General features: G+C 42.7%; 1 protein-coding gene across 2 annotated transcripts in view; it reads right to left on the minus strand.

Annotated features, from left to right (window-relative positions):
- The window catches only part of KCNQ4 (potassium voltage-gated channel subfamily Q member 4), a 336,458-nt gene that overhangs the window by 29,813 nt on the left and 292,649 nt on the right, over positions 1 to 13,996 (minus strand). The window contains exons 9-10 of one of the 2 annotated variants that reach the window (XM_073571818.1): positions 7,506 to 7,550; positions 5,458 to 5,675 (exon numbers count right to left, since the gene is read on the minus strand). In XM_073571818.1, the coding sequence (XP_073427919.1) occupies positions 5,458 to 5,675; positions 7,506 to 7,550 (263 nt within the window). Of the gene's footprint in view, positions 1 to 5,457; positions 5,676 to 7,505; positions 7,551 to 9,701; positions 9,843 to 13,996 lie in introns of both variants that reach the window. The other variant, XM_073571809.1, reaches the window with a different exon arrangement.

The raw sequence follows: 13,996 nt of genomic DNA on the forward strand, positions 1-13,996 counted from the left end.
ATCCTGGTATGCATGGTCCCCTCACCCCCCTATCCTGGTATGCATGGTCCCCTCACCCCCCTTTCTTGGTATACATGGTCCTCTCACACCCCAATCCTGGTATGTATGCTCACCGTCACCCCCCCTTTCCTGGTATGTATGGTCCCCTCACCCCCCAATCCTGGTATGCATGGTATCCTCACCCCTCTTTCCTGGTATGCATGGTCCCCTCCCCCCCTTTCCTGATATGCATGGTCCCCTCACCCCCCAATCCTGGTATGCATGGTCCTCTTACCCCTCTTTTGGGGTATGCATGGTCCCCTCACCCCCCAGTCCTGGCATGCATGGTCCTCTCACCCCCCAATCCTGGTATGCATGGTCCCCTCACCCCCAATCCTGATATGCATGGTCCCATCACCCCCCTTTCCTGGTATGCATGGTCCCCTCACCCCCCCTTTCTTGGTATGCATGGTCCCCTCACCCCCCTTTCGTGGTATGCATGGTCCCCTCACCCCCCAATCCTGGTATGCATGGCCCCCTCAACCCCCTATCCTGGTATGCATGGTCCCCTCACCCCCCAATCCTGGTATGCATGGTCCCCTCAACCCCCTTTCTTGGTATGCATGGTCCCCTCACCCCCCTATCCTGGTATGCATTGTCCCCTCAACCTCCTTTCTTGGTATGCATGGTCCCCTCACCCCCCATTGCTGGTATTCATGGTCCTCTCACACCCCAATCCTGGTATGTATGCTCACCGTCACCCCCCTTTCCTGGTATGTATGGTCCCCTCACCCCCCAATCCTGGTATGCATGGTATCCTCACCCCCCTTTCCTGGTATGCATGGTCCCCACCCAACTATCCTGGTATGCATGGTCCCCTCACCCCCCTTTCCTGATATGCATGGTCCCCTCACCCCCCAATCCTGGTATGCATGGTCCTCTTACCCTCCTTTTGGGGTATGCATGGTCCCCTCACCCCAAAGTTCTGGTATGCATGGTCCTCTCACCCCCCAATCCTGGTATGCATGGTCCCCTCACCCCCCTATCCTGGTATGCATGGTCCCCTCACCCCCCTTTCTTGGTATACATGGTCCTCTCACACCCCAATCCTGGTATGTATGCTCACCGTCACCTCCCCTTTCCTGGTATGTATGGTCCCCTCACCCCCCAATCCTGGTATGCATGGTATCCTCACCCCTCTTTCCTGGTATGCATGGTCCCCTCCCCCCCTTTCCTGATATGCATGGTCCCCTCACCCCCCAATCCTGGTATGCATGGTCCTCTTACCCCTCTTTTGGGGTATGCATGGTCCCCTCACCCCCCAGTCCTGGCATGCATGGTCCTCTCACCCCCCAATCCTGGTATGCATGGTCCCCTCACCCCCAATCCTGATATGCATGGTCCCATCACCCCCCTTTCCTGGTATGCATGGTCCCCTCACCCCCCCTTTCTTGGTATGCATGGTCCCCTCACCCCCCTTTCGTGGTATGCATGGTCCCCTCACCCCCCAATCCTGGTATGCATGGCCCCCTCAACCCCCTATCCTGGTATGCATGGTCCCCTCACCCCCCAATCCTGGTATGCATGGTCCCCTCACCCCCCAATCCTGGTATGCACGGTCCCCTCAGCCCCCAATCCTGGTATGCATGGTCCCCTCACCCCCCAATCCTGGTATGCATGGTTCCCTCACCCCCCTTTCCTGGTATGCATGGTCCCCTCAACCCCCTTTCCTGGTATGCATGGTCCCCTCACCCCCCTTTCCGTGTAGCCGCGACAAATCAGCATCGCGGCCCTCTGTCCGCGACCAATCAGCAACGCGGCCCTGTAGCCGCGACCAATCACTGCCGCGGCCCTGTACAAAAACCTTCCGACGGCCTCCAGTCTTCTTTCCACATGCCCGGCCTCGCGTTCCCAGTAAAGCTTTGCGGCTTAGACCGCTGATGACGTCGATCTTGTTTCTCGCTCTCGCGAGAGTGACGTCGGTCTTCTTTCTCGCTCTCACGAGAGTGACGTCATCAGCGGTCTAAGCCGCAAAGCATTACTGGGAACGCGAGGTCGGGCGCGTGGAAAGAAGACAGGAGGCCGTCGAAAGGTGAGAATAAATTTTTTTTTATTTTAATTATCTTTTTTACAGATTAAGGCCTGCGCCTGCCGCTGATTGGCGACCAATCAGCGGCAGGCGCAGCTTACCGTTACAAACAGCTGCGCCTGTCGCTGATTGGTTGCGGCCTGGCGGGGCCTGGCGGCCGCGACCAATCAGTGTCCCGCGATTTCAGTTACAGACAGACACGATAAGGCGTTTATATGTGTAGATACCAGTGTCTATCTGCTTCATAGCAAAGATGAAGTTCCAAACAAACTTGGAATATATCTCGCTGAAGTAAATAACAAATTTGGGAGAATGCCATAAGTTCTGTGTACAGATAATGGAACTGAATATACAAGTACTCCGACACAAAGTGTTTCAAGGAAAAATGGATTTGTGTTTCAGACCACTGTACCATACAACCCTGAACAAAATGGTGTTGTGGAAAAAAGGAACTTGACACTTTGTGAAAGTGCAAGAAGTATGCTACTTAACGCTGATTTGCTTAGCGCATATTGGGATGAAGCAATCATGGCAGCTTGCAATCTTCAAAATAGACTACAAGGTAAAGCTACTAGGAAAACTCCATTTCAGCAATGGAACAACAAGAAGCCTGAATTACAACACATACGAATATTCAGAAATAAAGCATTTATGCATATTCCCCAAGAAAAATGTACCATGTGGGAATCTCATGCAAAAGAATGTAACCTGGTGGTCTACAGTGTAACCCAGAAAGAATCCTGCGCTCAGAAACAAACAAGATCACAATAAGCAGAGATGTAATGATTGATGAGAACATTATTTCACTATAGTTTCATGACATCATACCAGTAGTTCAGCTGAAATAAGAACAATCTCAGTTACAGTTTCAAAATAACAAGGAAAAGGATGCAGAAGTTTTGTTAGGTTCTTCAACCACTGAAGAAGCAACAGAAAAATCAGATGAACCTGAACTCAGAAGATTGTCGAGATGAAACAAGCAATGGAGAGAAGGTTTGGAGACAAAAAGCAATAGGGTCTTATCCGATGGTATGGAGAAAACAGAAATGTGAGACCACTCACCTGATAAGGTTGAAGACTAGGAACATGAGAACGGTATATGTAACAGCTGCTGCAGGACACCGGTCAGAAATACCATAGGAAAAACACTGTGCAAAAGGTGGTTTCATTCAATTTGCGCTGCTGATTTAAGCTCGATGGCCGAGATAAAATCAAAGGAGTTTAATAGTACAGGTTTTACAAGTCAACGCGTTTCAAGGTTCTGCATGACCTCTTCATCAGGTTTTTGTCCTGATGAAGAGGTCATGCAGAACCTTGAAACGCTTTGACTTGTAAAAAGTGTCTATTAAACTCCTTTGATTTTACCTCGGCCACTGAGCTTTTATCAGCAGAACAACTGAATGACAGCACCTTTTCCACAGCGTTTTCCTGTGGACATCAAGTAAGAGCACACCAGCTAAGCGTCTATTCTAGTTTGTCAAAAGAGTACCTGAGTCAGAGCCACAGTCATGGGTTGAGATGCAACAACCAAATGGAAAACTGAAGTGGATTTATGCTAATGAGGAAATGAAGTCCCTTCATCAACTTCACAGTTGGCAACTCACCAACCTACAAGACTAGAAAGCAATCACATGTAAATGGGTTTTAAGACCAAATATGACTCTGAAGGCAAAGTTCACAGATTTAAAGCAAAATTACTTGCAAAATGATATTCTCAGAAATATTGTGAAGATTATGAAGCCACCGTTTCTCCAGTTGCTAAGCAGACCACATTTAGGACTCTAATGGCTATAGCTGCTGTACAAAAGAAGTTTGTCAGACATTTGGACATCAAAACATTGAAATGGTTGACATTGAAGAGGATTTGTACATGACTCAACCTGAAGGTTATATCAAAGAGGGTGAAGAGTATCTTGTAAACTACAAAAACCTCTCTATGGTCTTAAGTAATTGGCAAGAGCATAGAAAACCAAAACAAACAAAGTCTTAATCGAAGAAGGATTTAAAAGAGGTCAAGCAGATCCGTCTTTATACACAAAATGTACAGACAGAAAGTGGAAGAAGATGGACATTTTCTTCTAAATCAAAGAGCAAAAATCAACTCAATTCTGAATCAGTTTGGAATGTGTGAAGTCAAAGGTCAATCAATTTCAATGGAACCATCCTACTTAAAGTTTGAAGGAGATGATCTGTTATCCAACAATGAGAAATACAGACAGGCAGTGAGGGCACTTCTATACAACTATTACTCGTCCGGATATTGCAGCAACAATTGGAATTCATTGAAGATATTTGGAAAAACCTCAACAAAAAGACTGGAATGATGTTAACGGAGTTCTTCGGTATTTGAAAGAGTCTCAAGACATACATTTAAGGATATCTGCAACAGGAGATCTAAAACTCACAGGCTATGAGGCTGCAGACTGGGTCGGTAAGTTAAATTAAGTTATCGTAAATTGACAAGCGGCTATTTGTTCAGGATTGGAGAAAGTTCAATTTATTGGTCTAGCAAAAAACAGGTGTCTGTTGTCTTGTCCTCTACAGAAGCAGAGTATGTGTCTGCAGTCCACAAAAGTCAATAGGTCATTGGTTAAACCAATTGTTAGGCGAGCTTGGTAAGCCATCAACTCAACCGATGGTGATTTATGAAGACAACAAAGGATGCCTTAAACTTGCATGCAGTGAGAAGATCAATGCGAGAACCAAACACATTGACATTAGAAAGGGACATAATTGAGTTTGTTTATGGCGAGACTGACCAGATGATAGCTGATATGACAAAGCCACTTCCAAGAGCCAAATTTGAAGAATTCAGAACTATTATGGATTTACCAGGATAAGTAGTTGTTGAGTGGGGGTGTTGGAATAATGCTTATTATTGTATATATCACATCAACTTCTTACTACGGGTTAATAGTGCATGGGTTTCTGTCTCCAGCAGTAGTGTTACACTGCCAGTAAAGCATTGTTATAAAAAAAAAAAATCAGGAAATTCTTGTTTACTGTGTGTGTAACTGAGGCACATTTTACTTTCACTTTGCAAGCTGACAGACGAGATGCTAAGATCCTAAGCTATAAGAAATACCAGTTGTAAGCTGTGGTATCTTTGCTACTGAATAAATATATATACACTGTTGAATGGCTGGACTGTAAAGATTAATCCGCTGCCAACAGAAAGTAAAAGAATGATTTTTATTGTATTTTCAACCCATTCTCAGGTCATATGAATCCAGAAAAATGACAGCGTCTGGCTGCAATTTTGATGGAATTGCCCAAATTGAATTCCCAAAAGTTTAGTTTCACTGTAGAGTGATTTACCATGTTCCAATCATATTTGCTAAAAAAAATAAAGCTAAAAAGGACAATCCCTTTAAAGTTTCTGTTCTTACCGTCTGCCTGGGGCTTTGATTTAAGTCGCAATGATGCCCGGAATCTTGTACGATCATTAAAGCTCCAACTTTTCTGCACTTTGGTAGGACTGGGAGTTTCTGAAGTCAGGTCTGGCCCAGGAGATGTCCGCTCTGGTGGAGCCAAATACTGCTTACTCCGTGTGCTCTGCTTGGGGACACCACCTCCACGTAGGCGATCCTTTAATCCTGCCTTATTACTGGGATGGACAGGAGCAGAAAACACAGCCCATGAGATCGATAAAGTAGAAAAACTTTCAACAGCACAGGCAAGGGAAAGGTATATATGGTATATTGGAAACGTTTGAGAGGGGTAAAGAAAGAAGGTGAATGAAGTGAGAGAGAGACAAGTAGAAGGAATACTCTCTATTCTGTGAGGAAGTAACTTATACAGTAAGGGAATGATTTCTAAGGTTACTGCTACAAACTAAATCACTAAATCATCCCCTGCTAAAGATCAGGAATCCATGCATTTCTGAATTTCATGAAATAAAAATAGTCATTCAACATGGTGAAAAAAGTTTCAATAACGATTCAGAAGTCATGCAACAAAAATGTGTATACCTACTCCCCTGAGGAAGGAGCCCTTTGGCTCCGAAACGCGCGTCGGGGACCGGACCAACCCCACTGCCACCACTGCTTCCAGGTATAACTATATTCACTTTTGCTCTTGTTCCTGATGCCTTATATGGCATCAGTCATGGATGTCGTATGTTCTTTACGGGCAGGGTAGTGTGCCATGTAATAGGATACCATCCTTTGGCTATATGGTGATGTTTTAATACACTCCTTAGCATAACAATATGTGCCATCCTTCCACTGTCTCATTATTGCTTTTTTGTTTACATCTATATGTCTACTCCTGGTGCGATGCTTGCAGTGTGGCTGGTCTCTCTTTTTTTTGACCATTATGCTCCACATTCATGTTTCCCCCACCATACACCGTATGTCCTTATATGATATTTTACATCATTTAATAAAATTTCTTGTTTTTATGGATTTTTGACTGCTTTTTTCTCTTTGGGTAGTTTCTACTCCACAGAATGGAATATTGCAACGTAGAATGTATAGAAAATGTATAGCAAAGAGACAAATATGCTGAAATGGAAACTTTTTTCCCTCCACCATGTTGAATATTCATGCTAAGAGCTGTCTAATAAGCCATTAGACTCCCCACATTCCATTTAATCAAGCACCCCACTTAATTATAAAGCACCTGGAATACGGCACCCATTTCTCTTGGAATAATCCTCTCGGAGTTCGTTACAACACAATTCAGTACGACATGCTGCCAAGACAGGCGATCCTACACACCTCATTCCTCTACTGCGGGCCTTCACACCTCATTCCTCTACAGCAATCCTTGGAAACCATCTGCATGCAAACACATCTTAACGACACTCTTAAGTCCTTGTCTGCCAAGTGAGCTTTATATGTTCTCATGGCAGTGAAGGGGTTTAAGAAATGTATCATAACCTCACTAATGTATATCCTTTCTGGCCAGCAGAACTGAATAGTATGAGTAAGGTGTAATTTCACATTTATTCTTTATGGACTGGCCCTCAAAGGATTAAATTAATAAATTACATTGTTTAGAGTGATACAATTAACTATATTAAAACTAAAGTAAAGGCTGCTGTGTATTAGGATAAATGGATTGACAGCTCCTGATGAATAAGGACACTCCATCCACCTCTACATAACCAGCTCAGGATAGGAATGAATAATAGACATGATCGGGTAGAATACTATGGATACAAATGAGGTTTCTGCACACTTTAGAGATGCATTCTTCATCTTCCGAAACACTGGAAGAATCAGTCCTGCAGCTGGGAATATACAAATGTCTATGAGTCTCCATCATGTTGTCTCATGCACCCTTATCGTTATACACAGAAATGCCCCGTGGATTACCCTTTACATGTAGAGAAGATGTCTTGGAGACTGTACTTTTAGGAAAGCAGGCTGGACTACTGTCTGCACAATTCAGACATACACATGCAGAACATCCCATTCCAATAGGTAAATACCTGGGCTTCCAGCCAGCGTACAGGCGAAAGAAACTCCGCTTATTACTGTAAAGAGGCCATGGGTTACTGTTACACATAGTCCAGTCTGACAAATGAAGACAATTGTGGGTAGTGTGATTTATACGTAATGCTCCAGTTCTGATCATAAAACAGTAACTTTTGGGGGTATGCGATAAATAAGGCAAGCAACCTATGCCAATACAAAACTACATTATAACATTGCATTCCCAACACTGCCGGTTTCCTGAACCTACAAGACTGACAAGACAGCATGGTGGGTAGGAGGGATCCTGCTGAGCTGATGGAAGTCAAACGTTGGTCGTACTGATATAAAAAAAGAACAGCAGCCTAGAAAGAGACAAAGCCCTGTCCTAAAATCCACTATAGAAGTCGAAGGTGAAAAAACAGGGGTTGAAAAGTGAAATTAGCGATGATAGTTAGGGAAAAAGTAGTGACACTCACAAAAATGATACCGACAGTTACAAACACACACAGGGGACAATAAACACTTCAGAGTCAGAGGGGCTGGCAAGGATGTGTGCAGGTATATGCAATGCCCTTCACATGCACGTCACAATGTATAAAGGACTATCACCATCTTGTCTGAGTTGTGGCACACACAGTAGGAAGTGTATACATTTCAGATGAAATAACTGACCTTATCCTACATGTGGACATAATACACTATATGGCCAAAAGTATCAGGATCCCTACACAAAACCGCTGCCAGAGCTTTCCTGCTCTACATCCATGGTATTAATTTGGAGTTGGCCCCTCTTGCAGGTACAACAGCTCTTTTGTGAAGGCTTTCTACAAGAGTGTGTCTGTGGGAATTTCTTCCCATTCATCCAGAAGAGCATTTGTCAAGTCAGACACATATGTTGGATGAGAAGGCCTGGCTACAGTCTCCATTGTAGTTCAGCCTAAAGGAGTTTGATAGGTTTGAGATGAGAGCTCTGTGTGCCCTCTCATAATCTTCCACACCAAACTCCCCCAACCTTGCCTTTATGGACCTTGCTTGGTGCACTTGGGCACAGTCAGGCTGGAACAGAAAAGGGCCTTTCCCAAACAGTTCCCACAAATTTGGAAGCACCCAATTGTCTGAAATGATGTGGTTTTCTGAAGCATTAAGATTTCCTTTCCCTTGAACTAGGGGGCCCAGGCAACATCTTCAAAGACAACCACATAGTATTATCCCTACTTCAACCAAACTTTGCAGTTAGAACAATCCAGTCAGGCAGGTAATGTTCTTACATTGTGACTCATCATTTCAGAGAACATGTTTCCACTGCTCCAGAGTCCAGTGGCGCGTGTGTTTTACATCACTCCATCTGGGGTTTGGAATTGTGCTTGGTGATGTAAGGATTGCATGCAGATGCCAAGTCCTGGAATCCCATGTCACTACGCTCCCACAGTTTTTGGGCTGATGTTAACGCCAGAGATAGGAGATCTTTAGCTCTGCAGTTACTGAGTCAGCAGAGTGTTGGTCACTTTTATGTACTATGCGCCTCCGCACTCGATAACCCCACTTTACATATGGTCTACTACCACAATGTGGCTAAGTTATTGTGGTTCCACTTTTGATCGAGGAATGTTTATGCAGGAAGAAATATTATGAACTGACTTGTTGCAATAGTGGCATCCTATTACAGGACCATTCTCAAATTCAGTGAGCTCTTTAGAACGAGCTATTATTTCACAAATATGTGTAATGGTAGACTGAATGGCGAGAGGCTGGATTTTATATACCTGTCCCAATGGGACTGAATGAAAAACCTAAATGTAATGATTAAGAGGTGTGTCCTGATACTTTTGTCCATATAATGCAAGTAGTAGAGTTTCAACATTTGCAAGGACATCCCAGGAGTACACTACATATTGAAAGAATAGTTATGATGTGGAAAGTTACAGGGACTATATGTCCTTTCTTGTATTTGGAATGGAATGTATGATTATATGTGGAACTTTGGGCAGTAATATTCAATATATTCATCAATACAATTTAGTTCATGTATATCACACAGGTATAAATTAAACTAGTCTAAAAATTGGACCAACGCATCTAATTTGACATTCATACAGCAATACAGCACCCATACTTTTGCACATGCATTGCTCTGTCCTTTTGCAGGCCCCTCTGCCCTGATGAACACTGTGACGAACACTGGGCTTGGTAACACTGGCAGGGACCCCTACCTTTCCCCAGCACAGAAAGAGGGTGCTGTAGTTTTCAGAGCAGGGGAGACTGGGTGATATCGAGGAGACCCCTGACAGTGCCGAACCCCTCCATTTCGGCTACGGGTTCGATGCCAGGTATCAAACAAAAGAAGCAGTTCTCTGAAGGGGTCAAATATACAATAGCAGTTACATCTTTGAAGGTAATTAGGAGGTGAGGATCGCAGACATAATCATATCATTAGTGCCTCTCTGTTTTTCTAATACCTTAAAAAGGTGAGGACACCCCTGTACACAATACTGCCCTCCACTGTATCTAAAAAGTTATCATTCTTATTAAAACTCAAGATTTGAAAGTCATACACATACAATGATTAAAACCATTTCAAATGGTGCACAAACATGGCCCTGACTCGGTGCACATGGCGCAAATCAAATACTACATAGCTGTTTAGTAATATTTATATCATCATATCAAGCAACCTTTGTTTTGATACATTTTTTGATACTGCACTTTTCTGTATTGTCACTTTGGTGTCCTTATAATTGAGCAGGGCACTGGATCGTGATATAACCATTGGGTTATGTGTATATTGATGCTTCGCTCTTATAATGTGTTTTTTTTATTCATGCCATGCTGTGATTTATTCATTCAGTATTCGGGGTCATGTTTGTCCACACTTTGTATGATTTTAAATGGTTTTAATCTTTGTCTGTACATGAATTTGATATCTATGTTATAGGTTTGTAAGTGACCTTTTTGACATAATGGAGGTTCAGTTGTAGGTGTGTTTCTTTGTCTTTTTTAGGTTTTAGTTTGTACTTAACATATTTGTAGAGCCCTCCTCGCTATTGCATTGGTAGGTCTGTTTTTTCATTGCACACCTCTTGGTTCATGGAAGAAACACTTGTCTTTGGGGTCCTACAGTAACTGCCGTGTTGCTAAAATGCAGCCAGGACACATATTTGGTCTGTTTAAAAATTATTTTCTTTAAACAGAGTGTTGCTTTTGTTCATATCTCGTTTCCATTATTACTCAACCCTTATTTAATAAAGACTTTTTGAACTGCCTATTTGAAAACCCCCAAACATGCAAACCTCAGTGGTGCTTCGCTACATCACTACATGGGAATCTGCCATTACGGTAAATTGATACTGAATAAGGTCACCATTGCAAATGGTAAAAACTAGTTTGTGACCATTGGCATTAAATGTTGAAAGTATTTGTTATAGATTTAAAGGGATCTTGTCACGTCGCCAAAATCTGTAAACCTGCAGATATGGGGTTAACCTGCATATTAATAGAGTTCTAAATCTGTGTGGCCACTGCACCGAAAGCACGGCTAGCAGAGGAAATTAACTTTATTCCTTCCAGCAGTCTTTCAGTCATAGATGCGTGCAGGCGTGGTGCAGCTTCAGTCACCGCTCAGTACATAGTGACTGGCAGCTGTAAGCACGCCCTGGCACACTGACTGACAGCCATCTCTGTAGTGTACCAGTGCACAGCTGTTAGTGTGTCAGGGTTTGCCCACAGCCACCGCTCAATCTATACAGAGGTGACTGAAGCTGTGCCAGCCTGCCTGTATGTATGACTGAAATCCAGAGGCTGCTGGGAGGAATTAAGTTCCTTTTCTTCTGGTAGCCAGGCGATCAGTACGGCGGTTGCACAGCTTTGGAAAGCTATTAACATGAAGATTAACCCCATAACTGCAGTTTAATAGGAATTGAAAACATGACACATTCCCTTTAAGATTTAGCATTTTCATACATTGCTGTAGTAGCAATTGTATTTCATAAAACGCTGTAAAACACAAAATGTGAACTTAGTCTTCAGAAAATATTTGGTGCACTAGTCTGAATCCTAATAAAGTTTAATATGTCTATATATTTTCATACTTTTTCTGTCCTGCACCTTGATGATTGGGACTGTCTTTTGCATTCTCTGTGGGGGGACACATATTTGTATGTTGGTGTGGGTGATAGTTAGGTCCATATATATTTGGACAGAGACAACATTTTTCTAATTTTGGTTCTAGACATTACCACAATGAATTTTAAACAAAACAATTGAGATGCAGTTGAAGTTCAGACTTTCAGCTTTCATTTGAGGGTATCCATATTAAAATTGGATGAAGGGTTTAGGAGTTTCAGCTCCTTAACTTGTGCCACCCTGTTTTTAAAGGGACCAAAAGTAATTGGACAGATTAAATAATTGTAAATAAAATATTCATTTCTAGTACTTGGTTGAAAACCCTTTGTTGGCAATGACTGCCTGAAGTTTTGAACTCATGGACATCACCAGACGCTGTGTTTCCTCCTTTTTGATGCTCTGCCAGGCCTTCACTGCGGTGGTTTTCAGTTGCTCTTTGTGGGCATTTCTGTCTGAAGTTTAGTCTTTAACAAGTGAAATGCACGCTCAATTGGGTTGAGATCAGGTGACTGACTTGGCCATTCAAGAATATTCCACTTCTTTGCTTTAATAAACTCCTGGGTTGCTTTGGCTTTATGTTTTTGGTCATTGTCCATCTGTAGTATGAAACGACGACCAATCAGTTTGGCTGCATTTGGCTGGATCTGAGCACACAGTATAGCTCTGAGTACCTCAGAATTCATTCGGCTGCTTCTGTCCTGTTTCCCTTCATCAATAAACACTAGTGACCCAGTGCCACTGGCAGCCATGCATGCCCAAGCCATCACACTGCCTCCTCCGTGTTTTACAGATGATGTGGTATGCTTTGGATCATGAGCTGTACCACGCCTTCGCCATACTTTTCTCTTTCCATCATTCTGGTAGAGGTTGATCTTGGTTTCATCTGTCCAAAGAATGTTCTTCCAGAACTGTGCTGGCTTTTTTAGATGTTTTTAAGCAAAGTCCAGTCTAGCTTTTTGATTCTTGATGCTTATGAGTGGCTTGCACCGTGCAGTGAACCCTCTGTATTTACTTTCATGCAGTCTTCTCTTTATGGTAGATTTGGATATTGATACGCCTACCTCCTGGAGAGTGTTGTTCACTTGGTTGGCTGTTGTGAAGAGGTTACTCTTCACCATGGAGATTATTCTGCGATCATCCACCACTGTTGTCTTCCGTGGGCGCCCAGGTCTTTTTGCATTAAGGAGTTCACCAGTGCTTTCTCAGGATGTACCAAACTGTAGATTTTGCCACTCCTAATGTTGTATCAATTTCTCGGATGGGTTTTTTCTGTTTTTGCAGCTTAAGGATGGCTTGTTTCACCTGCATGGAGAGCTCCTTTGACCGCATGTTTCCTTCACAGCAAAACCTTCCAAATGCAAGCACTACACCTCAAATCACCTCCAGGCCTTTTATCTGCTTAATTGAGAATGACATAACAAAGGGATTGCCCACACCTGTCCATGAAATAGCCTTGGAGTCAATTTGTCCAATTACTTTTGGTCCCTTTAAAAACAGGGTGGCTCATGTTAAGGAGCTGAAACTCCTAAACCCTTCATCCAGTTTTAATGTGGATACCCTCAAATGAAAGCTGAAAGTCTGAACCTCAACTGCATCTCAATTGTTTTGTTTAAAATTCATTGTGGTAATGTCTAGAACCAAAAATAGAAAAATGTTGTCTCTGTCCAAATATATATGCACCTAACTGTAACATATGGTTCTTTGAATTTTCAGAAGTAGGTTGATGATTGAACCACAGAATGAAAGACCATCTGTGAACGACTGCTGCGAAGACATACACAATCTAGTTTTGATTCAAGTGAGCATCTATGTGTTTTCAATGGTAAAGTATGCCGCTGCTGGCCACCTCTAGTCGTGGCTTATTAACCACAGGAACAAGAGGTCTGGGAGTTGTAAATCAACACACCTGCTAATTGGGAGGTCTCAATAGACATTAGACAGTTGACCTGTCCTATAAAGATTCGTGGTTTCATATAACAATACCCTAATGTGCATAATGTACTGTAAATTCTTTATTACTGATTATTATTTTTATTATTTGATTTATTTTCGTTAGTAGCAATAACACCAGACATTTATCATCTCAAAGACCATTATATAAATGTTACATATTTTTGTGTTTTGTTTAGTGTTTACTTACCGGACGTAACTGTTTTAATACACATCCTAATGCAGCAAGTAGTTTACATAGTCCTATAAACAGTCTAAAAAAAACAATTTGCAGTGCTAGAACATAGAAAAGGAAGGGCTGCATTTCCCTCCAGTGAAACTTCCTGTTCAAGTAATTGTTATAAAGAACTGAACCTTTCAATTTGCGTAAAAAGAAACTTCTGTAATAAGATTCTAGATATTGCAATGCTGACGTAAATATGCATACGTGTACTGG

This window comes from Dendrobates tinctorius, unplaced genomic scaffold (assembly GCF_039654945.1).
Source record: "Dendrobates tinctorius isolate UK_male_01 unplaced genomic scaffold, ASM3965494v1 ptg000007l, whole genome shotgun sequence".
NCBI classification, from domain to species: domain Eukaryota; kingdom Metazoa; phylum Chordata; class Amphibia; order Anura; family Dendrobatidae; genus Dendrobates; species Dendrobates tinctorius.